This window comes from Furipterus horrens, unplaced genomic scaffold (assembly GCF_987537825.1).
Source record: "Furipterus horrens unplaced genomic scaffold, mFurHor1.1.pri manual_scaffold_1, whole genome shotgun sequence".
Lineage (NCBI taxonomy): Eukaryota > Metazoa > Chordata > Mammalia > Chiroptera > Furipteridae > Furipterus > Furipterus horrens.
This window is the reverse complement of record NW_028327171.1, coordinates 30,925,690-30,944,054: the sequence shown is the minus strand read 5'-3', so window position 1 is coordinate 30,944,054 and position 18,365 is coordinate 30,925,690. Positions and strand designations below refer to the sequence as shown.

At 36.8% G+C, this 18,365-nt stretch overlaps 1 protein-coding gene across 1 annotated transcript in view; it reads left to right on the top strand.

The window, feature by feature from the left end:
- The window catches only part of ZBBX (zinc finger B-box domain containing), a 103,598-nt gene that overhangs the window by 82,544 nt on the left and 2,689 nt on the right, over positions 1-18,365 (top strand). Inside the window, 2 exon segments of the mRNA XM_090285909.1 lie at positions 319-414; positions 9,182-9,412. Coding sequence (XP_090142035.1) covers positions 319-414; positions 9,182-9,412 — 327 coding nt within the window.

The following is an 18,365-nucleotide window of genomic DNA, read 5'->3' as shown; positions in this document are numbered from 1 at the left end:
TACTTTATGTTATATTGTTTAATGCTTCTTAAATTATTTGGTTCTGTTCAAACGTGTGTAGTATCTTTGAATTTAGAGTTTATTTTTCTTTTTATTAGGCTAGTGAATTGAATGTTTTTTATTGTGTAATTATGAGATTTTGTCTTTCATAATATATACCAAACTGTTATAAATGTTCCTTATTTAGCTAAATGTTATTCAATAAGACAATATAATTTTATTAATACATTCAATAACACATACATAAATAAATAAAGCAACAACATGGATTTTTCTCTTTTTTAAAATTTATGTAATTGCTCCATTTTTCTATTTGAGCTGACAGAGACCGGCTCCCAGGCCCCCGCAGGAGTGCCCAGGCTGACGGTGCTGCTGCCCAGCGCTCACCGACACGCAGAACCCGGCAGAGAGTGGGTAAGGTGGCTGTAAGCCTGCAGTGCTGTATCGGTGACTCTCTTTGTTTATTAGTTTGTCTTCAGCAGTTTACTAGCCACCAGGAAGTTGATTTTCACAGTCTTATAACTTAAACTTAGTCATTTTAACTATCCTCTACTTTTCTTCCCAAACCCAAAAACAAAAACAAAAACAAAGTGAAACAAGCAAACAAAAAACCTAGTGTAGTCATTATTCCTTTCAAAAAATCCTGAGTTACCTTCTTCGTTATTTTCTGTAGCAATGTATTAAAGCATAAAATTTGTAAAATGTAGTTCAAGATATGGTGTATGTTTTGAACAATCCTTATCTACTCGGTTGCATTACACTTAGAGAAAAAGTGTATTTATCCTAAGTTTTGCATACCCCTCCGCTTGGTTTATGTGAGGATAAGATAATGGCATAACCTAAGCTTACCGCTGGTAGGCGTCAGTGAGACACCTCCATTCCAACGCTAATGCTGAGTGTTAACCCCGGGATCTTGATTTAATTCATTCGCTCCAAACAAAATAATTACACACTCTTTCTGTAGGATAACACTTCTGACACGTTGAATCTTTGTTGTAATATTTTCCTAGTGAGAATATGGGTCATTACTGTTACCTAATAGTACCTACTAAAGTAGGTTTCCTTTATGCTGAATTGCATATGAATTTGCAGTAGATGACTGAGGAGTTGAGGCAATTCAACACACATATGTTGAATATGTTAGCACTATGCTGGGCTGGAGGAGAAAAGGATGTGTAAGTAGTGTTCCCAGATGGGTTTAGGAGGGACACTTGGGAAGGGAGCGATTTGACTTTGTTTGAAGGCCATCTTCAAGCCATAAATTTAATTATATATGATTTGTGCAGATGTGTATGATTTATATGTCTCTCTTGCCCTAAATCCTATGTTTAAAGCTCCCTGGCTAAAATAGATATATTTCATAGGCATTTATATTGGGAAACTGTCAGATATGAGATATTTAAATGGAAAAACTATCCATTTAGATAAATGTTTTTTGACTCTATTGTTTGGTACCCATACTCATATCAGAGTCTAGATCAGCTTCAAAAATTCTGGTGGCTTCCTTCTGAGGAAGTCAAAAGAATTGTTTTAAGTTACTGTATATTGATGGAAACAAATTTGTTTGCATGCTGTGAAAAATTTGTTAATAGGATAAATATTTATACACAAGTAGCCCATTGGCTTTAATTATCCATTTGGAATGGTCAGTTGAAATCAATAATTTAATATAAAAACCACTTATGAGAGTGCCTACTTTAGGCCAGGCATCGCTGGACACGAGTGATATAAATAAGCCCTCTGAAGTGAATGTGTTTCCAGTCAAGAGGCACAGGGAAACATGGCTCGCCTCCTTTCACAACCACAACAAAAATTATAAGTAGACTACAAACCAGATACCACCCAGAAAATCGAGCTGTATGGAAGTCCTACAACCAAGGAATTAAAGAAGCCACATTCATCTCGATGGGCAGGAGGGGAGGAGACGCAGAGGTGCATAGGGAGGCACATCGGAAGGAGGTGGGGAGGCGCAGAAAGGGCAGTCCCATGTGTGGGGGGTAAAAATCGGGGGGGGGGTACTCAGGAGGGAGGGCTCCTGGCACCGCACCAGACCACCCAGCCCAGGGTTCCAGTGCCTGGAAGTTAAGTCCCATAACCTCTGGCTATAAAAACCAGTAGGGGGTGGGGCAGCAGAAGAAACTGTGGGATCCTCAGGATTCTCCTCTTAAAAGATTTGCAGACTCACTCCCTCTGGGCTCCAGTACCATAGCAGAAGCTGGAAGGGCACCAGTGGCACACGGGAAGAAATGGAAGTATCTGCCATCAGTGAGAGTGCTGGGGGACAACTTCCTCCAGAGGCCAGGCAGTGACATTGAGCCCTTACTGAGCCCTCCCCCGCACAGAGCCAGAGAGAGGCAACACCATATCTGACATTCCTTCAACCTGGTTCACATGGGTTTCCCTGCCCTGGCGATTACCTAAGGCTCTGCCCCATCCAACTTGTTGGTGCACTTTTCTACAATTGGCCATACTACTAAGACAGGGAGTCAAAGCAACTCTACCTAATACACAGAAACAAATACAGGGAGGCTGCCAAAATGAGGGGACAAAAAAACATGGCCTAGATGAAGGAACAGAACAAAATTCCAGAATTAGAACTAACCAAAATAGAGATAAGCAATCTCTCAGATGCAGAATTAAAAACACTAGTTATTAGGATGCTCAAGGAACTCACTGGGTACTTCAACAGCATAAAAAGACCCGGGAAGAAATGAATGTTACACTAAGTGAAATAATGAAAAATTTATAGGGAACCAACAGGGAGTGGATGAAGCTGAGGATCAAATCAATCATTTGCAACACAAGAAAGAAAAAAAAGCAATCAGAATAGCAAGAAGAAAAAAGAATTAAAAAAAAAAAAAAGCAAGAATAACCTAAGGAGCCTCTGGGACAACTTCAAGCATTCTAATATCTGAATCATAGGGGTGCCAGAAAGAGAAGAGGAAGAGCAAGAAATTGAAAACTTATTTGAAAAAATAATGGAAGAAAACCTCCTTAATTTGGTGAAGGAAATGGACATATAAGTCCAGGAGAGCACAAAGACTAGCAAAGAAGTTGGACCCAAAGAGGACCACAACCAGATACAACATAATTAATATGCCAAAGGTTAGATATAAAGAAAAAATCTTAAAAGCAGAAAGAGAAAAGCAGATAGTTATCTACAAAGAAGTTCCCATAAGAAAAAGAAACTTTGCAGGCTAGAAGGGACTGCCAAGAGTATTCAAAGTGATGAAAAGCAAAGACCTACAACCTAGATTACTTTATCCAGTAAAGCTTTTATTTAGAATGGAAGAGCAGTTAAAGTGCTTGTCAGACAAAGCAAAGCTAAAGGAGTTAGTCATCATCAAGTCATTATATGAAATGTTAAAGGGACTTATTTAAGAAAAAGAAGAATATCAAAACTATGAACATTAAAATGACAATAAATTCACAATTATCAACAACTGAATTTAAAAATCAAAGCAAACATACAAAACAGAATCACAGATCTGGAGATCATTTGGAGGGTTATCAGCTGGGAGGGGGATGGGAGAGGATGGGGGAAAAGTTGCAGTATTCAGGAAGTACAAATTGGTAGGTACAGAATAGACAGGGGGATGTCAAGAACAGTATAGGGTATGGATATGGAGTAACCAAAGAACTTAAATGCGTGACCCATGAACATGAACTAAGGGGGGGAATTGCCAGAGGGAATGTAGGGTACTGGGTGGAGGTGGGCAAAGGGGAAAATATTGAAACAACTGTTATAGCATAATCAATAAAATATATTAAAAAAACTAAACCCTCCTTCCTGTAACCTGAGAGTCCAGTGCAGAGGTTCTCACTTGTCAGTGGGAGCATAGTTAGCTGGGATACCTGTTGTAGCTTTCTTGACCTCACTTCTAGAGATTCTGATTAACTAAGGCTGAAATTAGTTCCAGAAATTTGCATTTGTTTTATCACTTCATATTTGCATAATAACTCCATGTTATACTAATATAGTAGGCCAAAAAGTTGTACGTTGAGAAAATTTCTACTTAGATATGACACCATCTATATGTTTTATAAAAGGACTGAGTAACATACTTTTGGAGATTGACATGTAATGAGTCGTCGTCGGCAGCCGTCCGTCTCGAGAGACGATGGTGTAGCTTCTTAAGAGTCTATCTGCACCGCCGAGAATGGCTGTGCAGTCCGACTCGGGAGTGACATGGTATCTGTCTCCTCCCGTGTTGAATCGACATCTTGTGATGACGCTGAAGCTACAGAGCCTGGGCAGGGTAATATGGAGGGTCTGCTGTTGCCCATGCAGCAGACCCCCCCTCTCTTCGCAGCTGAAGGGTCCAAGGGAAAGACGGAGTCGATACAGCTTGGCTTCAGGTGCGCCGCAGGAGTTGCCGGTGTTGACTACAACGTCAAACCGCCTTAGGGACTCCGGCTCCGGATTTTCTGTCGGGGTTTACTCCCTTAGCCTTTCCCCTGAAGAGGTATGCCGCAAGGCAGCGGAGGTTTTTTGGAGTCAGAGTTTTCCTTCTCTGACATGTAATGAGTAGTAGTTATAATAAAGGTAGGTACCTATGCAGTCTTTTAGGAATGGAGATGATTAAATAGCTGCTTTGCCACTGAAAAGTGCAAATACATATGGTGTTAGAGACTAAATGACATTTCAGTTGAATCTTGATGAATTTACAAGTTTTACCAGTTAGGGACAGAGAGAAATGGCTTTATGTGACAGAAATGGCTTTATTTCTGTGGCCTGAAATAAAACAAAAATTTCCTGGCTGTGCTATAAGTTATGGAACTCCTATATTCAGAACTGATGCCAGTATATGAAGGAATTCCTCTTTCTGTAAGAGTTTTTTAAAATTTGTGAATGTAAAAGCCTGATAGTTATGAAATACATACATGTTTAACAGCAAGTCCGTTGATTCTACCCACCTCCTGCCAAAAGCTACACCTACTCCTCCCCCAGCCCACCTTTCCGTCTCCATAAATGGCACCATCATCTAAGCATTGCTAAGCCTAAACCCTGGGAATCATTTGACTCTTACTCATGACATTGTATTCATCCCTAGTTTCCACTGTTTTCAGCTCTAAAATTAACCCTAAATCTAACCACTTCTATCTTTTCTGCTCAAGGTGAACCCAAGCCAGTTCTTCATCATCTCTTTCTTGTCTCTCCAAAATCTACTTTTACCTTTCCACGAAACTATGATTAATTTCCATCAAATTATAGTATTTATAGCCATTGAATAAATTATTCATATTTGTTGTCATAAAATTGTTTATAATGTATAGGGAATGAATCATATTTTCCATAAACTTAAGCCATAGATTGCATCATGTCAGTCTGCTAAAAAGCATCCCGTAGTTTCTTAGAGAAGATGGAAACAATCGTGTTCCTTACTGTGCATCACACAGCAGCACCAGGCTGGCCCTGCCCGTCTTTCCTGACTGCAGCTTCTCCCACATGGCAGCCCCACTGGCTTGCTTTCTGCTTGTAGCCAGGCCACACACATACCTGACTTCTTAGCTTTGAAATTTGCTCTTCCCTCTGATCCAGGATGGCCTGAAGCCTTCATATCCATCTTTGTTCTCTTTTTCATACGATTTATTCTTTTCCATTATTCAGCCTCCACCCAGGTACTACCTCCTTAGAGAGAGGTTTTCCGAGATCACCCCATCTATTTAATGCTTGTATCTTTATTTCCTGAATCACATTTACCTTCTCTTATCTTTCTCATAGAACCTATCACTAAATAAAATTATTTTCATTTACTTGTTTGTTTTATCCTTACCCCACCCGTAGTTGGAAGAAAAGCAAGAACCTAGCCTATCCTGTTAATTGGTGCTTCCTCAGTGACAGAACAGGACGGAACAGTGTAAGCACTTAGGAAGTGTTTCTGAATGAGTCCCTGGAGAGCAGGACTGTGTGTTAGTCTGCGGTGTGACATGTGGATGGAGATAACGTAACGTCCCATACACTTTTCAATATCTGGGTCCTGACACAGTGCCTGGAAATTTTAAGATTTGACAAATGATTTTGTAATTGGATTGAATTGGGTGTAAACTTAGATAAGTTCTCAGAGATGGAGAGGATTTAAGACACCATTCTTTCAACTTCTTACTTTTACTGGTGAGATATGAATTTTCATGTCTCAGATCACCACCTGATTTCTAATTCAGGGAGACTAGACAATAAGGTTCTTTCTTCCCAGTTTAGCATTTTTTCCATTAAACCATACCCCATATAAAATTTCCATGTGTGTTTCAAGAACTCTTAGAAAATACATTCCTATTTCTTATATACAAATTTTTAGTAATTTACACAGTTGAGCAAGAATATCAATAGGCAATAATGTTTTACTACCTTTATTTAAGAATAAAATATTGACCCTTTGATCAGAATGAAATTTGTTATTGAAACACTGTGCAAGAAGCATGTTGCCCTGATTATGCTTCAATTCTGTTTATAATCAGAATAGCAACAATAACTGCTGTTGTATAGAATACTATCCACTGAGTGATTCATATTTCCATATACTTATTAGCATTACCGTGACCAGTAATATAACACAAAGACACCTTTCTATTTTAACTTTCCATTATTTGGCATGGTTTCATTAATAGCCACAGAACATATATTCTTTAGCTAATACCAAGGACAGTTACTTGTGTTATATTTGGAATATAACTGTGATCAGTGTTAATATATAATTTCCCAAGATTACATTGCCAACGATAGCACAAATTAGTCCTAAAATAATTTCTTGCATTTATAATCTAAAAACTGGACTTTTGAAAAGGTATGGAATGATCCCCACAATAGTGGCATTTTTAATTAATACCAGCCTTAACTATGTCTCAGATCTTAACACTGGAAATGACATTGAATAAGCTTATACATTAAACAGAGAGAATGGCATACTCACCCACATGCATAAAATACATGTGTAAAATCAAGGGCCAAATTGGAGTATCTTCTGTCTCTTTCTGCATGTTGGTTACTCTACACTGCTTTTTGAATATATTTTTATCAAGAAAGATGGTCTGTCTCTTTGGTGTATGTGAAGCATAAGTCTGATGATCTCTGGTGTATTTTTATTTATTTATTTTCAATTGGAATCAATTAACCTCAAATACTGTGGCAACCAGATGTTGTTATAAGAGTTCAGCCAGTATTTGAACTCTCCTGAATTTTCTGAAGGACATCAATATTATGTTAAAATTTTCTCACCTTGTATTTATCTGTGTTGGCAGAAGTCTTGTTTTTGCTAATAACATCCTTTTGTTTTATTTTACTGAGTTCTAAATCCCTTTAAATTTTACTCGACTGAGACCTAGCATAATACAGGTTGAAGGGTATGATTTTTTGCATGCATCTAGAACTTTCCATTTATACAAGTAAATTGCTGTTCCACTCATTGACCTGTGCTTTTATTACTGTTCCTATTACTGCTTCATTATGCAGGAATGACCAATTTGCTTTTCTGGATGGCTATGAATAAAATAGTGATTCTTTACATACTACAAGTAAAAGGGGAAATCATTTCCGAATTCTTGTCAGTAAAATAATTAAAACAATTCTTAGGGATATTTACATTTATTTTTCTTAAAACAGAAACACAATTTTTGTCAGTTATTTTTCTTCAGAATTGTCTCTGAACACAAACAGACACAAAAGGTCAGGATCTCATTTTAATTTATTCATAATTTTATTCCAACAAAATTGTTTTCAAAATTGATTTCTGAAATATTCATTAAAATTGCTGCCCTTTGGGACTTACCTTAGTCAGTTTTAATTGCTTAAATAATTACATACTGCACAGATATTCTTTTTACGGTACTGGCTACATTCAAAGTAGATCTTTAAAGTTTAAAAAAGAATAACTCAATAGTCAGTAAATGTTTAATACATGACAACTGCCTAAAATTCTGAAGAACTCTTTTGAATTTTATATTTTTCTTTCAGGCAATATACTGGCATAATGCTATTCAGCATATATTCTGTCAAATCATAATTTTTTATGATAATGGCAATAGCAGTTCTCCAAAGAATTTAATATTTTACACAACATCAATTTCTGTTAAGGGAATACAAGCTTATTTATAATATAAATCACTTACACTTAACATAAATATATTTATCTAAATCAGAACAATGAATCAGCACATTTAAAACTAACTGTGCTCTGCATTTCCAAATTTGTACCTTGAAAAATCCCTTTATTAAAGAATCTTGTAACAATGCCAAACTGTAAGTTAATTATGTTGTATTAGTATGAAATTAGAGGGGAGTATTTTTCTTACTATGAAACCAACTACATCAACCTCTAATATATTTCAAAGGGTGTGACTGCCCTAGTAGACACAGTAATAACCTGATTTAGATTTGTGCTTCTGGAACTTTTCCACTAAATTGCCCTATAAAGCAGCAGAGTCAACTCATATTTAGGAAAATTAGAGATGTGATCTCAATCTTTAAAATCTATGTTTTTTAAAAAATATGTATGCTAACCTATTGTGTCTCTATTTTTTCTAATATAACAATATATAACAGGCTATCAGGTAACATTGTTTCATTAGGAAGTGACACCACATTTGTTCTATGTGTTTTTTTTTTTCTCTTACAAGGTACACTGTGGTAATGTCCTAGAATTTAAGGAACATGGCATAGCAGTTGGCTGTGGGATGGATTATAAGACTGAGTGTTCAATTGGTCTGGAATTGACTTTATTTGCAGATGTTTTGCTTTAGTTAATATTTAAATTATTTTACCTTTACCTTTAAGCAACAACAAGGTGGGGATTGACTGGGAGAGGGGAGGTGGGTAGGGCAGGGGAGAGCAATGGGGAAAAATGGGACAACTGTAATAGAACAACAAGAAAATAAATAAATCTAAGTAGAGGAAACTATACAGATACAAAAATTACAATAAGTTTGAAAAAAAAAATTTATCTTTTTCTGAATGTTGAAAAAGTATGGAAAAATAGCCCAGTAGTGTTCTTTATGATGCAGGTAAACTAATTTTGGATTAGCAACTTGTGGTAAAGTATGGATGATAATCTAAAATTTGATTTTTCATAAACTCCTTTGCATGACTTAACTACTCAGAGTTTTGGGGGCTGGTATTCTGAATATTTAAGCACTCATTCAGAATTTAAAAAGCAGCTGATTTAAAAAAAAATATTTTTCATTTTAGGCCAGATATCACAGAGACCTTCAACAGCAAATTCACCACTTTCTAACTCTGTTAAAAGAAGCTCCAGCTGTCTTTCCTTCTCTCATTCTCCACCAAAAAATGCCCCTTTTCAGTTATTATCTAGAGATGCTTCTGAAATTTCAGAAATGGAACACATTCATATTACTGATCACAATGAGCCTTTCTTAGATAGTGTGGAAAAGGAATCAAATGTGCTGAAAAATCTTGCAGGTAATATGTTTTTTTATTTTTATTTTCACTGTAGACAATGTTAACTGCCTTCTGCCTGATTCTTCATAGCATGCTTGCTCCAAGAAAGCAAGCCAGCAAACCTAAAAGGCTTTCTCTTTTTCTCTTTTAACCAGCAACTTTTGTTTCTGTTTTCTTGGATATCCCTCGAGGTCACCCTGAAAATATTATGTGTGGATGCCAGCCATGCAAGAGATAGTCCCCCTTAGGTCCCATAGTACACAATTAAATTGTATTTCATAGGAAACTTCATGTGGACAGAAAAAAAATTTTTTTCTCCTATCTGCAAACCCACTGAGTGGCTAATCTCTATAGCTTTTTGAAAACTGCTGCCCAACATCCTTGTTAGAGAATTAAGCTGTTAGATCTTTTAAAGCAGCATTTCTTAAGCTTCACCATATATAGAAAGCCTCCAGGGATCTTGTTAAAATGCAGATTAAGTCTCAGTACATCTGGATGGGGCCCAGATTCTGCACGTCTAACAAGTACCCAGTTGATACGAACGCTGCTGCTTGGCACACCAGTTTGAGGAGAAATTATATCTGTGCATTCTACTTCCTGAACCCTGATGAACGTAGCCTGGTAAATCATACCCATATTCTTGAATTTACAAAGATCTGGTTCAGTTACAAAACTTAAGGGGAAAAAAATCTTAATTTTCATCAGAAAGTTGTGTGAGCAGTGTGACAGAAGCCAGCTGCAAATGGAAGGGGCAGGCCAGAAACCACTCCGGGCCTGTATGTTTCACCCTCGGCTCCTTCCTTGTTTTTGTTCGCTGCTGTTGTTGTTTTAGTGATATTTACTCAAGAATCACGACTTTCCTGTTTTTCTCAAAAGAATACATCTTGCTTTTGGAAAATTCAATATAAAAAAATACAAAACGAAGTCAAAATTCCTACAAAATCTTACCACTCTGAAAACAACCACTAATAATATTTGATGAATATCATTTTAAACTTCTCTTTTTATATCATAAGTATGCATATATATATGAATTTATAGTTAAAAGAAAGAATAGACTGTTGGAAAGGCAGTAATAATTTTATAAGAAATAGACTTATGCTCTACATAATATTTATTTTAAGTTATATATTTACCTAATTTAACAAAAATAATTGAAATAAGACTAACAAAAATTATACAATTCAAAAATATATTTTTCTTCACAAAAATATTAAGTTGAACTACATGAAATTGACTTTTGGTAGACAAGAAATAGTATGATATTGGCAATTTTATATGTCCAACTTGTAATTTTTATCAATACCCCTTTAAAAATGAAGGAAAAGGCTAAAAACAAATAGTAAACAATTGAGGCCATTTTTAACTTCATAATTTATTTTATACAGTAATAATTGAATCCTTGTAATGGATAAAAATTTATTTATTTCGTATTTTTTACACATGTAATTACGTTATATTATAGATAGTGTTGAATACATCCCTGTTATGATGATATTGTGGATAGAGACCAGGCTTTCCCGCAGATCTGTAGGAAAATATTTCAAGGACCCAGCACGGGAGATTGTGGTGTGGCAAGATGATTTCTTAGGGTGGAAATAGAAGCTGTCCTCTGGGTTTCCAATTTTTCACCTCTGTCCATCCCGCCATGGAAAAAGTCTAACTGTGTCTTCAGCAAGGCCAAAACAAAAGACAGTGTCCAGAGTTCATGCTTCATCTTAGAGCTTAGTCTTTTCCCCTGCAGTCTGCTGTGGGCTCTGGAAGGTACTAGAACCACGTGGTCATGTGTTCCTGGGCAAGACAGAATGTGCTAATGCATGGGTCAAGTGAGGGTCATGTGAGAGAGAGAGAGAGAGGAGAGGGAGAGATTGATTTTTTGTTCTCCTGCGATTATATTAGCTTGGGTTTGCGTTAGACCAGGTGCTTTTTCAAAATGACAGATCAACTTCCTAAGCTTTCAGGGACTTCTTCATAGCTCCACCTCCTAGCTAGACTGACAAACCGCCATTGTCAAGCACCTCCCCCTGCACCCTCCCCACAGTCTAATACTGGAAGGGTGAAGAGAGGAGTGTTCATCGCTTTGGTGGAGTAATGATATAAACCCTGGAGAGTGAAGCTGTAGTTTCCTGGTGAAGCAAATAGGCTTATGTTCTCCAGTTTATTAAGCTTAATGTCCAATTCCCTTTGCTCCCTTTGTTAGTAACTAGTTAACTACCTATAGTAACAGTAACAGTATAATTCTTTCATTTTTTCAAATTTTACTTTTATTTCTTTATTAATAAAAATTCATATTGATTAAATGATCAGTACCACGATTTTTATTCTGACTTCCCAATTTTGAGCCTTTTATTTTGATTCTTCTCTTGAAGGTTTGATTAGGGAATTTTTGAGAATGTGTGCTTTACCTTTATGATTAATTAGCAAGTTAGCTAGATGAATTTAGTAGATCTCAATTTTTTCCCTTGCACTTGTACAGTTCTCCATTGTCTTCTGTCCTTGAAGATGGTGCTAGTTAGTCCCTTAGCACAGTTCTTCCCCTTAAATTTTGTTTGTTTAAATATGGTTGTCAAATAATTTTTCCCGCCAGGTAGAGCTCATGGTAGATCAATTTCTTGAGTTCTTTCATGTTTCAGGATGCCTGCTACCTTTATATTTGAATGGCAAATGGGCTGAGGGTAATGTCCTTGGATCACTTTTATCTTAAATCTGTACTACTTACTCATCATTTTCTGGGTTTGAATTCTGCTCTGAAGTAGTATGAGCCCACCTTGGTCTTTTACTTCACCCTCTCTCTTGCATGTAACAGGCTTCTTTCCTCACTGGATGCCTAAAATTTTTTTTCTATATCTTAAAATTCAGTAACTGAACCAGATTTTGTTTCAGTTTTAGTAATCCAGCCTTTCTTAAAACAGAGGGTTCTCTTTCTGTCTGCAAAGTAAGTTCCTCTTTATTTTAAAAGAATTTTTCTACTATTGTATATTTAAATTGCCTTTCTGCTCCATTTGGTTTCCTCCTGCTGAGAAACCTATTTTGTTTATGTTGGATCCTCTTTGTACAGTGTATTTACTTATATTTTCTTCAACTATTTTATCCATTTTTACTTTCCTTTGCATTTACTGTGATTCCCTCAAGTGTGGTTTCTGTGTCAGAATTTCAATTTTCAGCTGGCTGTCGTCCATCCTTTATTGATCGACTTAATAAATTAGTTCTCTAAAGGTATTGCTTTCACTTTCTTTAGTAATATTTTACTTTGGTATAATTTCAAACTTATAGGAAACTTGCAAGAATGTAAAAATGGTGCAAGGAACTTCTTTATACACTTTACTGAGTTAACTACCTGTTTACCTTCTGCCCTTATTGTACATAAGAACACATAAACGTAGGCCTTTTTTTCCTGAATCATTTAAGAGGAAGCTGCAAACATTATGGCCCTTTACCAAAAAATAATTCAGTGTGCATTTTTTTTTATGAACAGGACATTCTCTTATGTAAATGTAGTACAATGAGCAAAATTAAGAAATATAACATTGGTATATCATGATTCTTTAATCCACAGTGGATATCTAATTTTTAAAAAGTGTTTCAATGTTCATTATAAATTTTTTTCTGGTACGGAATTTAATCCAAAAACAGGTTACCATTTATATTTTCCTTTATGATGTTTGACATATTTGATCCATGAGACTCCTTTTTAAAATGTTGAGATTTTTTTGTAAAATGTTTTTATTATTTCTTTTGTAGTCAAAAGACTTGTGGGAGGTTTTCTAATGGTCTTGATCTGTTTACCACCAGATTGGTCTTTTACTTGATCATTCTTGGGTTCTGGTTTGTGTACATAGCTGGTTGCTATCCTTTTTTTTTTTTTTTTCTATCTTACTTGTTCATACTTATTGTGATGGCTTTGTTCATATCACCTTTCTTTTCTGATATAGTGAAACTACATCTTCTCTGAAATGCTTTCTGTCTGTACTGAGATCTGTCAGTCTTCTGTTTGGAGCTACATTTGTGAGTTAGATATTGCTCTCTTCTGTATCCTGCTAGCTCAACATCCTGGAGAGGACAGATGAAGGGCCAGTGAACTCAGCCTCCTTTGCTGGAGGATCTGGTTCTGTTATCTTTCTTTGGGTTCTATTAAATGCCAGATTCCATTGAACCTGGTTTCAGGTTTGTTCTCTCCCTGTGGGTTCATGTTTGCAATTTTCTTGCCTCTGCTAAGATCTTGTAGTAGGTGTATAGAGACTTTAAAAATATTCCGGAAGTTTTCTTTTTCTTCTTCACCTGCTTTTCTCTAGATTGGTGTGGTATTGGTCAATTATGTCAGTACTTTAGACAACTCTCCTTTTCCTGTTATTAGCAGTGGGGGAGCGGGAGAAAGTAGACAGCAGTAGCACTCAGGAACACCTCCATAAATCTTCTGTTTATTTCTGTGGTTGCCTCTTGTCAGAATATACCATAAGAACTTGTTTTCTTTCTTTGTTTAGTTCTTGTTAAGATTTTATTTTATTTTATTTTTTCTGCTTTTTATATTCATTTCATTAGAAGCTGAAGGAGGAGAGTTTATGGTCCATCTTTGTCCATCCATCATTCATTTGCTATACTCTAAATTACAAAAATCAAATGCACATCTCCTGGGAGGTAATCCACTAAAGGCAAATTGTAAAATGAAGCATGTCTGTTCTGACCTGGATCTAAAAGGATAACCATACAGTTTTTAATAAAAAAAAATAAATAAAGGGTTTCTTATTTTGATTGATGTTTCATTATTTACAAATGAAATAACAGTACTTATAAACAAGTCTTTTCATAGCCGTGTGTCTAACCACTGAGCTTTTCCCTTGCCTTTATTACTCTTATTCTTACATGATTCACCATAGCCCTGTGTCCCTCATTTTCTTATACATCAAGCCGAGTGTTTTCATGAGAATACATAACTTTTTATATGTGAAAGCAAGCACACACGGCATAGCCTGTGAGCCAGCAGGGCTTTCCAACTGGGCCAGGAGCAGAAGGCCGTCACTTACACACACTGGGCCCAGGAACAGCTCTCCTTTTACCTGGGAAGATTAGCTTTGGCTGAGTGCACAACTTTGAGACACTCCTGGAGCTGAGGAAGTAAGAAGATGACATATCAGCTGAATCAACCCAACAGCCAGTGAGGTGACAGATGCTGTAGTGAAATCAGGCCCTATTCTAGAAAATTCACTGATTCTGCACAAGGCTTTTTTGTATTCTGTTTAGCATCAATGGGCAGAAAAATTCCACCCACATTTTGCTACTTACGATGCATTCTGGTAAAACTCTGGAGATTCAGTCTCCTGCAGACACAGCTACACAATTTGACTCTTATACAAATGTAAATGTGTTCACGTCCCTGTGAAAGCTGCGTTTTTGTGAGCAGCTAACCTTGACCCGTTTTCTGTTAGCTTTAGGATGCATCCACTTCTACTAAGTTCTGTGGAAAACAGCTTTGCAAAGGAGCTGAGAGAAGAAAAGACAGAAAATGGCTACATTAACTAAAGTATTTCTTCTTTGACCCAGGTTGCTGTGGCTGATATTAGAGCCATTTCAGAAGTAGGTGAGGTGGGCACAGCAGGGAATGTGTGTGTGCAGACACAGCTTCCTGCTGAATCAGGAGATAAGGGCAGCAAAGCAAGGCGATGAAAGCCAGGCTCTGGGGCAGGCGGATGTGAAAGGGGAGCTGGTTCTGAAACACCACTTCCTAGCTTTGTGACGCTGAGCAAATTACTTTCTTAATCTCGCTTTGCATCAGTTTCCATGTATAAAAGATGGGCATAGTAATAGGCCCTATCATAAAATGGTCCAGTGGTTGAATTCAAATATGTATGAAATATCATGTTTAATAATATATTAAACATAATGTATTTATTTCTCTCAACAATAAGGAGTTTGGATGTCATTCTAAGAGTCCTGGCAAGCCACTGGGGATTTGAAGTAGAAAACAAACACACGTGTACGTGCACACAGACACAGACACACACACAAATTCAGCAGTGCCTAGCACATAGTAAGTCCTGGAAAAAATGTCAAATTATGTAAGGAAGCTTGGGTGGTGTTATTTCTATACAGTAAGGTAAGATGCTCTTAGTAAGTCTACATTTTATTTAAAAGAAAACTAAAATCTGTTTCTATTCTAAAACGATGTTTTCTTCTAGACTGCTTTGAGGATCATAGTTAGCTTGAGTTCATGCTGTCGTCGTCGGCAGCCGTCCGTCTCGAGAGACGATGGTGTAGCTTCTTAAGAGTCTATCTGCACCGCCGAGAATGGCTGTGCAGTCCGACTCGGGAGTGACATAGTATCTGCCTCCTCCCGTGTTGAATCGACATCTTGCGATGACGCTGAAGCTACAGAGCCTGGGCAGGGTAATATGGAGGGTCTGCTGTTGCCCATGCAGCAGACCCCCCCTCTCTTCGCAGCTGAAAGGTCCAAGGGAAAGACGGAGTCGATACAGCTTGGGTTCAGGTGCGCCGCAGGAGTTGCCGGTGTTGACTACAACATCAAACCGCCTTAGGGACTCCGGCTCCGGATTTTCTGTCGGGGTTTACTCCCTTAGCCTTTCCTCTGAAGAGGTATGCCGCAAGGCAGCGGAGGTTTTTTGGAGTCAGAGTTTTCCTTCTCTGATGTACCCTGACTGGAAGATCGAACCAGCGACACTTAGCTCGCAGGCCGACGCTCAATCCACTGAGCTAAACCAGCCAGGGGTAGAAAAGATTTAATTCAATCCATTTCTCAGCAATCAGGTGACCTGACAGTTATAAAGTAAAATTTAAATATAAATCATCCTGTTTACTCTTGTTCTGTATTAGAATATCAGGAGACTTGGATTTTATACAACTGACCTTTTAGCTTTAACACTAACGTGCAATAGTGCTTTTGTTAGCAGTTTTATTTTTTCGTGCAGTAAAAAATCAAGAAATGTCATCTTTGCTCCTGTTAACTTGGCAAGGTATTCAGAAATATAATTCTGAGAATGAGCAATTATACATAAACAGGCCCATTCTATTTGCACAATTGGAATTAGCCTTGTGTTTATTCAATTAGGACTCAACTGCCTAACACAGGCTGAATACCTTTTCTGGTGGTATTCTTTAAATCTAAGCATCACTATTGAGTTTTAGTACTATAATCCTACCAATTCCAAATCCTGAATTGACTGTTTTCCCACAGGTACCATTTCCTACCCTGAGGCATATAGAGGTGCCTTGCATACCTTGTGGAAAACTGAGAGAACCTAAAGTTAGAGAATTATTCTGGAACATGGTGGTTTATGCTATTGGTGAGCGAAAAGAGCTCAAGTCTAATTTCAGTTCTTTGACCATGTGGTTGTGTGAATTTCAACAAGGTGCCAGCCCCCTGTGAGCCCCTAATTTCCTAGTCTCCATCAAGAGGAGATGGAACAAAAATTTTAACTAAAAAAATCTTTTGTTTTCCCTCCAAATTAATCTTATATAGGTGCCTGATTGCTTTAGCAATCATCCTAAGCCTACTGAATTTCTCCATGTAGCATAATATGAAAATCAATGGGCTAAATAATTTGGGGGACACTTCCAGTTATACATGTACTGAGGTTTATCTTACCGCAGAAATAATCTAAGTTACTTTCAGTAGGGGAATCTGCTTACTCAAAAACTTTAAAGTAATACTAAATAACCCCCCCCCAAAAAAAAATTTCTTCAGTCAAGTGCATAATACACTGTAGTTTGGTGTTTGGTTGTTCTGATTAGGAGGATGTTTCCTTGTCACTTTCGTCAGAATGAAGAGAAGAATAGCACCCAGTAATTTTAACAATTTTAAAAGTAATCATAACCTTCTATACAAGTTAGATGACTCTTAGAATTGTATCAATGACAAAAAGAAGGCATTATGGCCTTTCTAGTATACTAAGCATTTATTTTTATAGTTGATTTTTTGGTAGTTATATGAAAATATGTTTACTTATACATTTGCTCATTTAACTTGCATGACTTTTTCCCACCTAGGCTGAATCATAGGCCAGCTTTATGAAAGGGGAGATGATTTAAGGCTTCTCCCTCTTTCACATACAAATGCTTATTATCTTCCAAAACAAACCAAGGAAACCAAAACCAAACCAAACCAAAACAAACACAAAGGGCAACTTTACAAGACTAAGCTTTGTTTTAGACTATATGGAGGTAAAGCTTTTACTTCTTGGAAGACAAATAGAAATAATAAAGTGTTTAACATTCAGACAAGTTGAAGTGTTGCACAATATTCTAACTTTAAGAGGATCACTTGTCTTTCCTTGTAATTTTATGAATTCTCAGGACATTTGACATTTTTCTTAAGTATAAAGTATATTGGAAAATCAATATGGCTGTGTGAAATAAGTCAGACGGAAAGAGACAAATGTTATAATAACACTTACATATGGAATCTGAAAAAACCAAACTCATTGAAACAGATTAGAATGGTGGTTGCCAGGGGCTTGGGCATGAAAAAACTGGGAGAGGTTGATCAAAGAGTACAAGCCTCCAGTTATAAGATGAAGAAGTTCTGAAGATCTTATGTACAAGTGGTGATTATAATTAATATTGCTGTATTATATACTTGAAAGTTACTGAGAGAGTAGATCTTAAATGTTCTCCCCACAAAAGAAATGGCATTTATGTGATGTGATGAAGATGTTAGCTAACACTAAGGTGGTCATCATTTTGCAATATATAATTGTTTCAAATCAACACACTGTATGCCTTAAACTTAAACAATGTTACATGCCAAATATAACTAATTAAGCTGAAAAATGTAATTGGATAATTTGCTAAAAAAATCAATATGGTTAAAGTAACTTGGAATCTCAAAACAAATTTACCTCATACTCTACCCATCCCACAGACATTAGAAAATGAAGAGATGATTAAAAATCTCTAATATCCTTTATATTACTTATTGTTTACCCTGGCTGGTTTAGCTCAGTGGATTGAGCGTCGGCCTGCG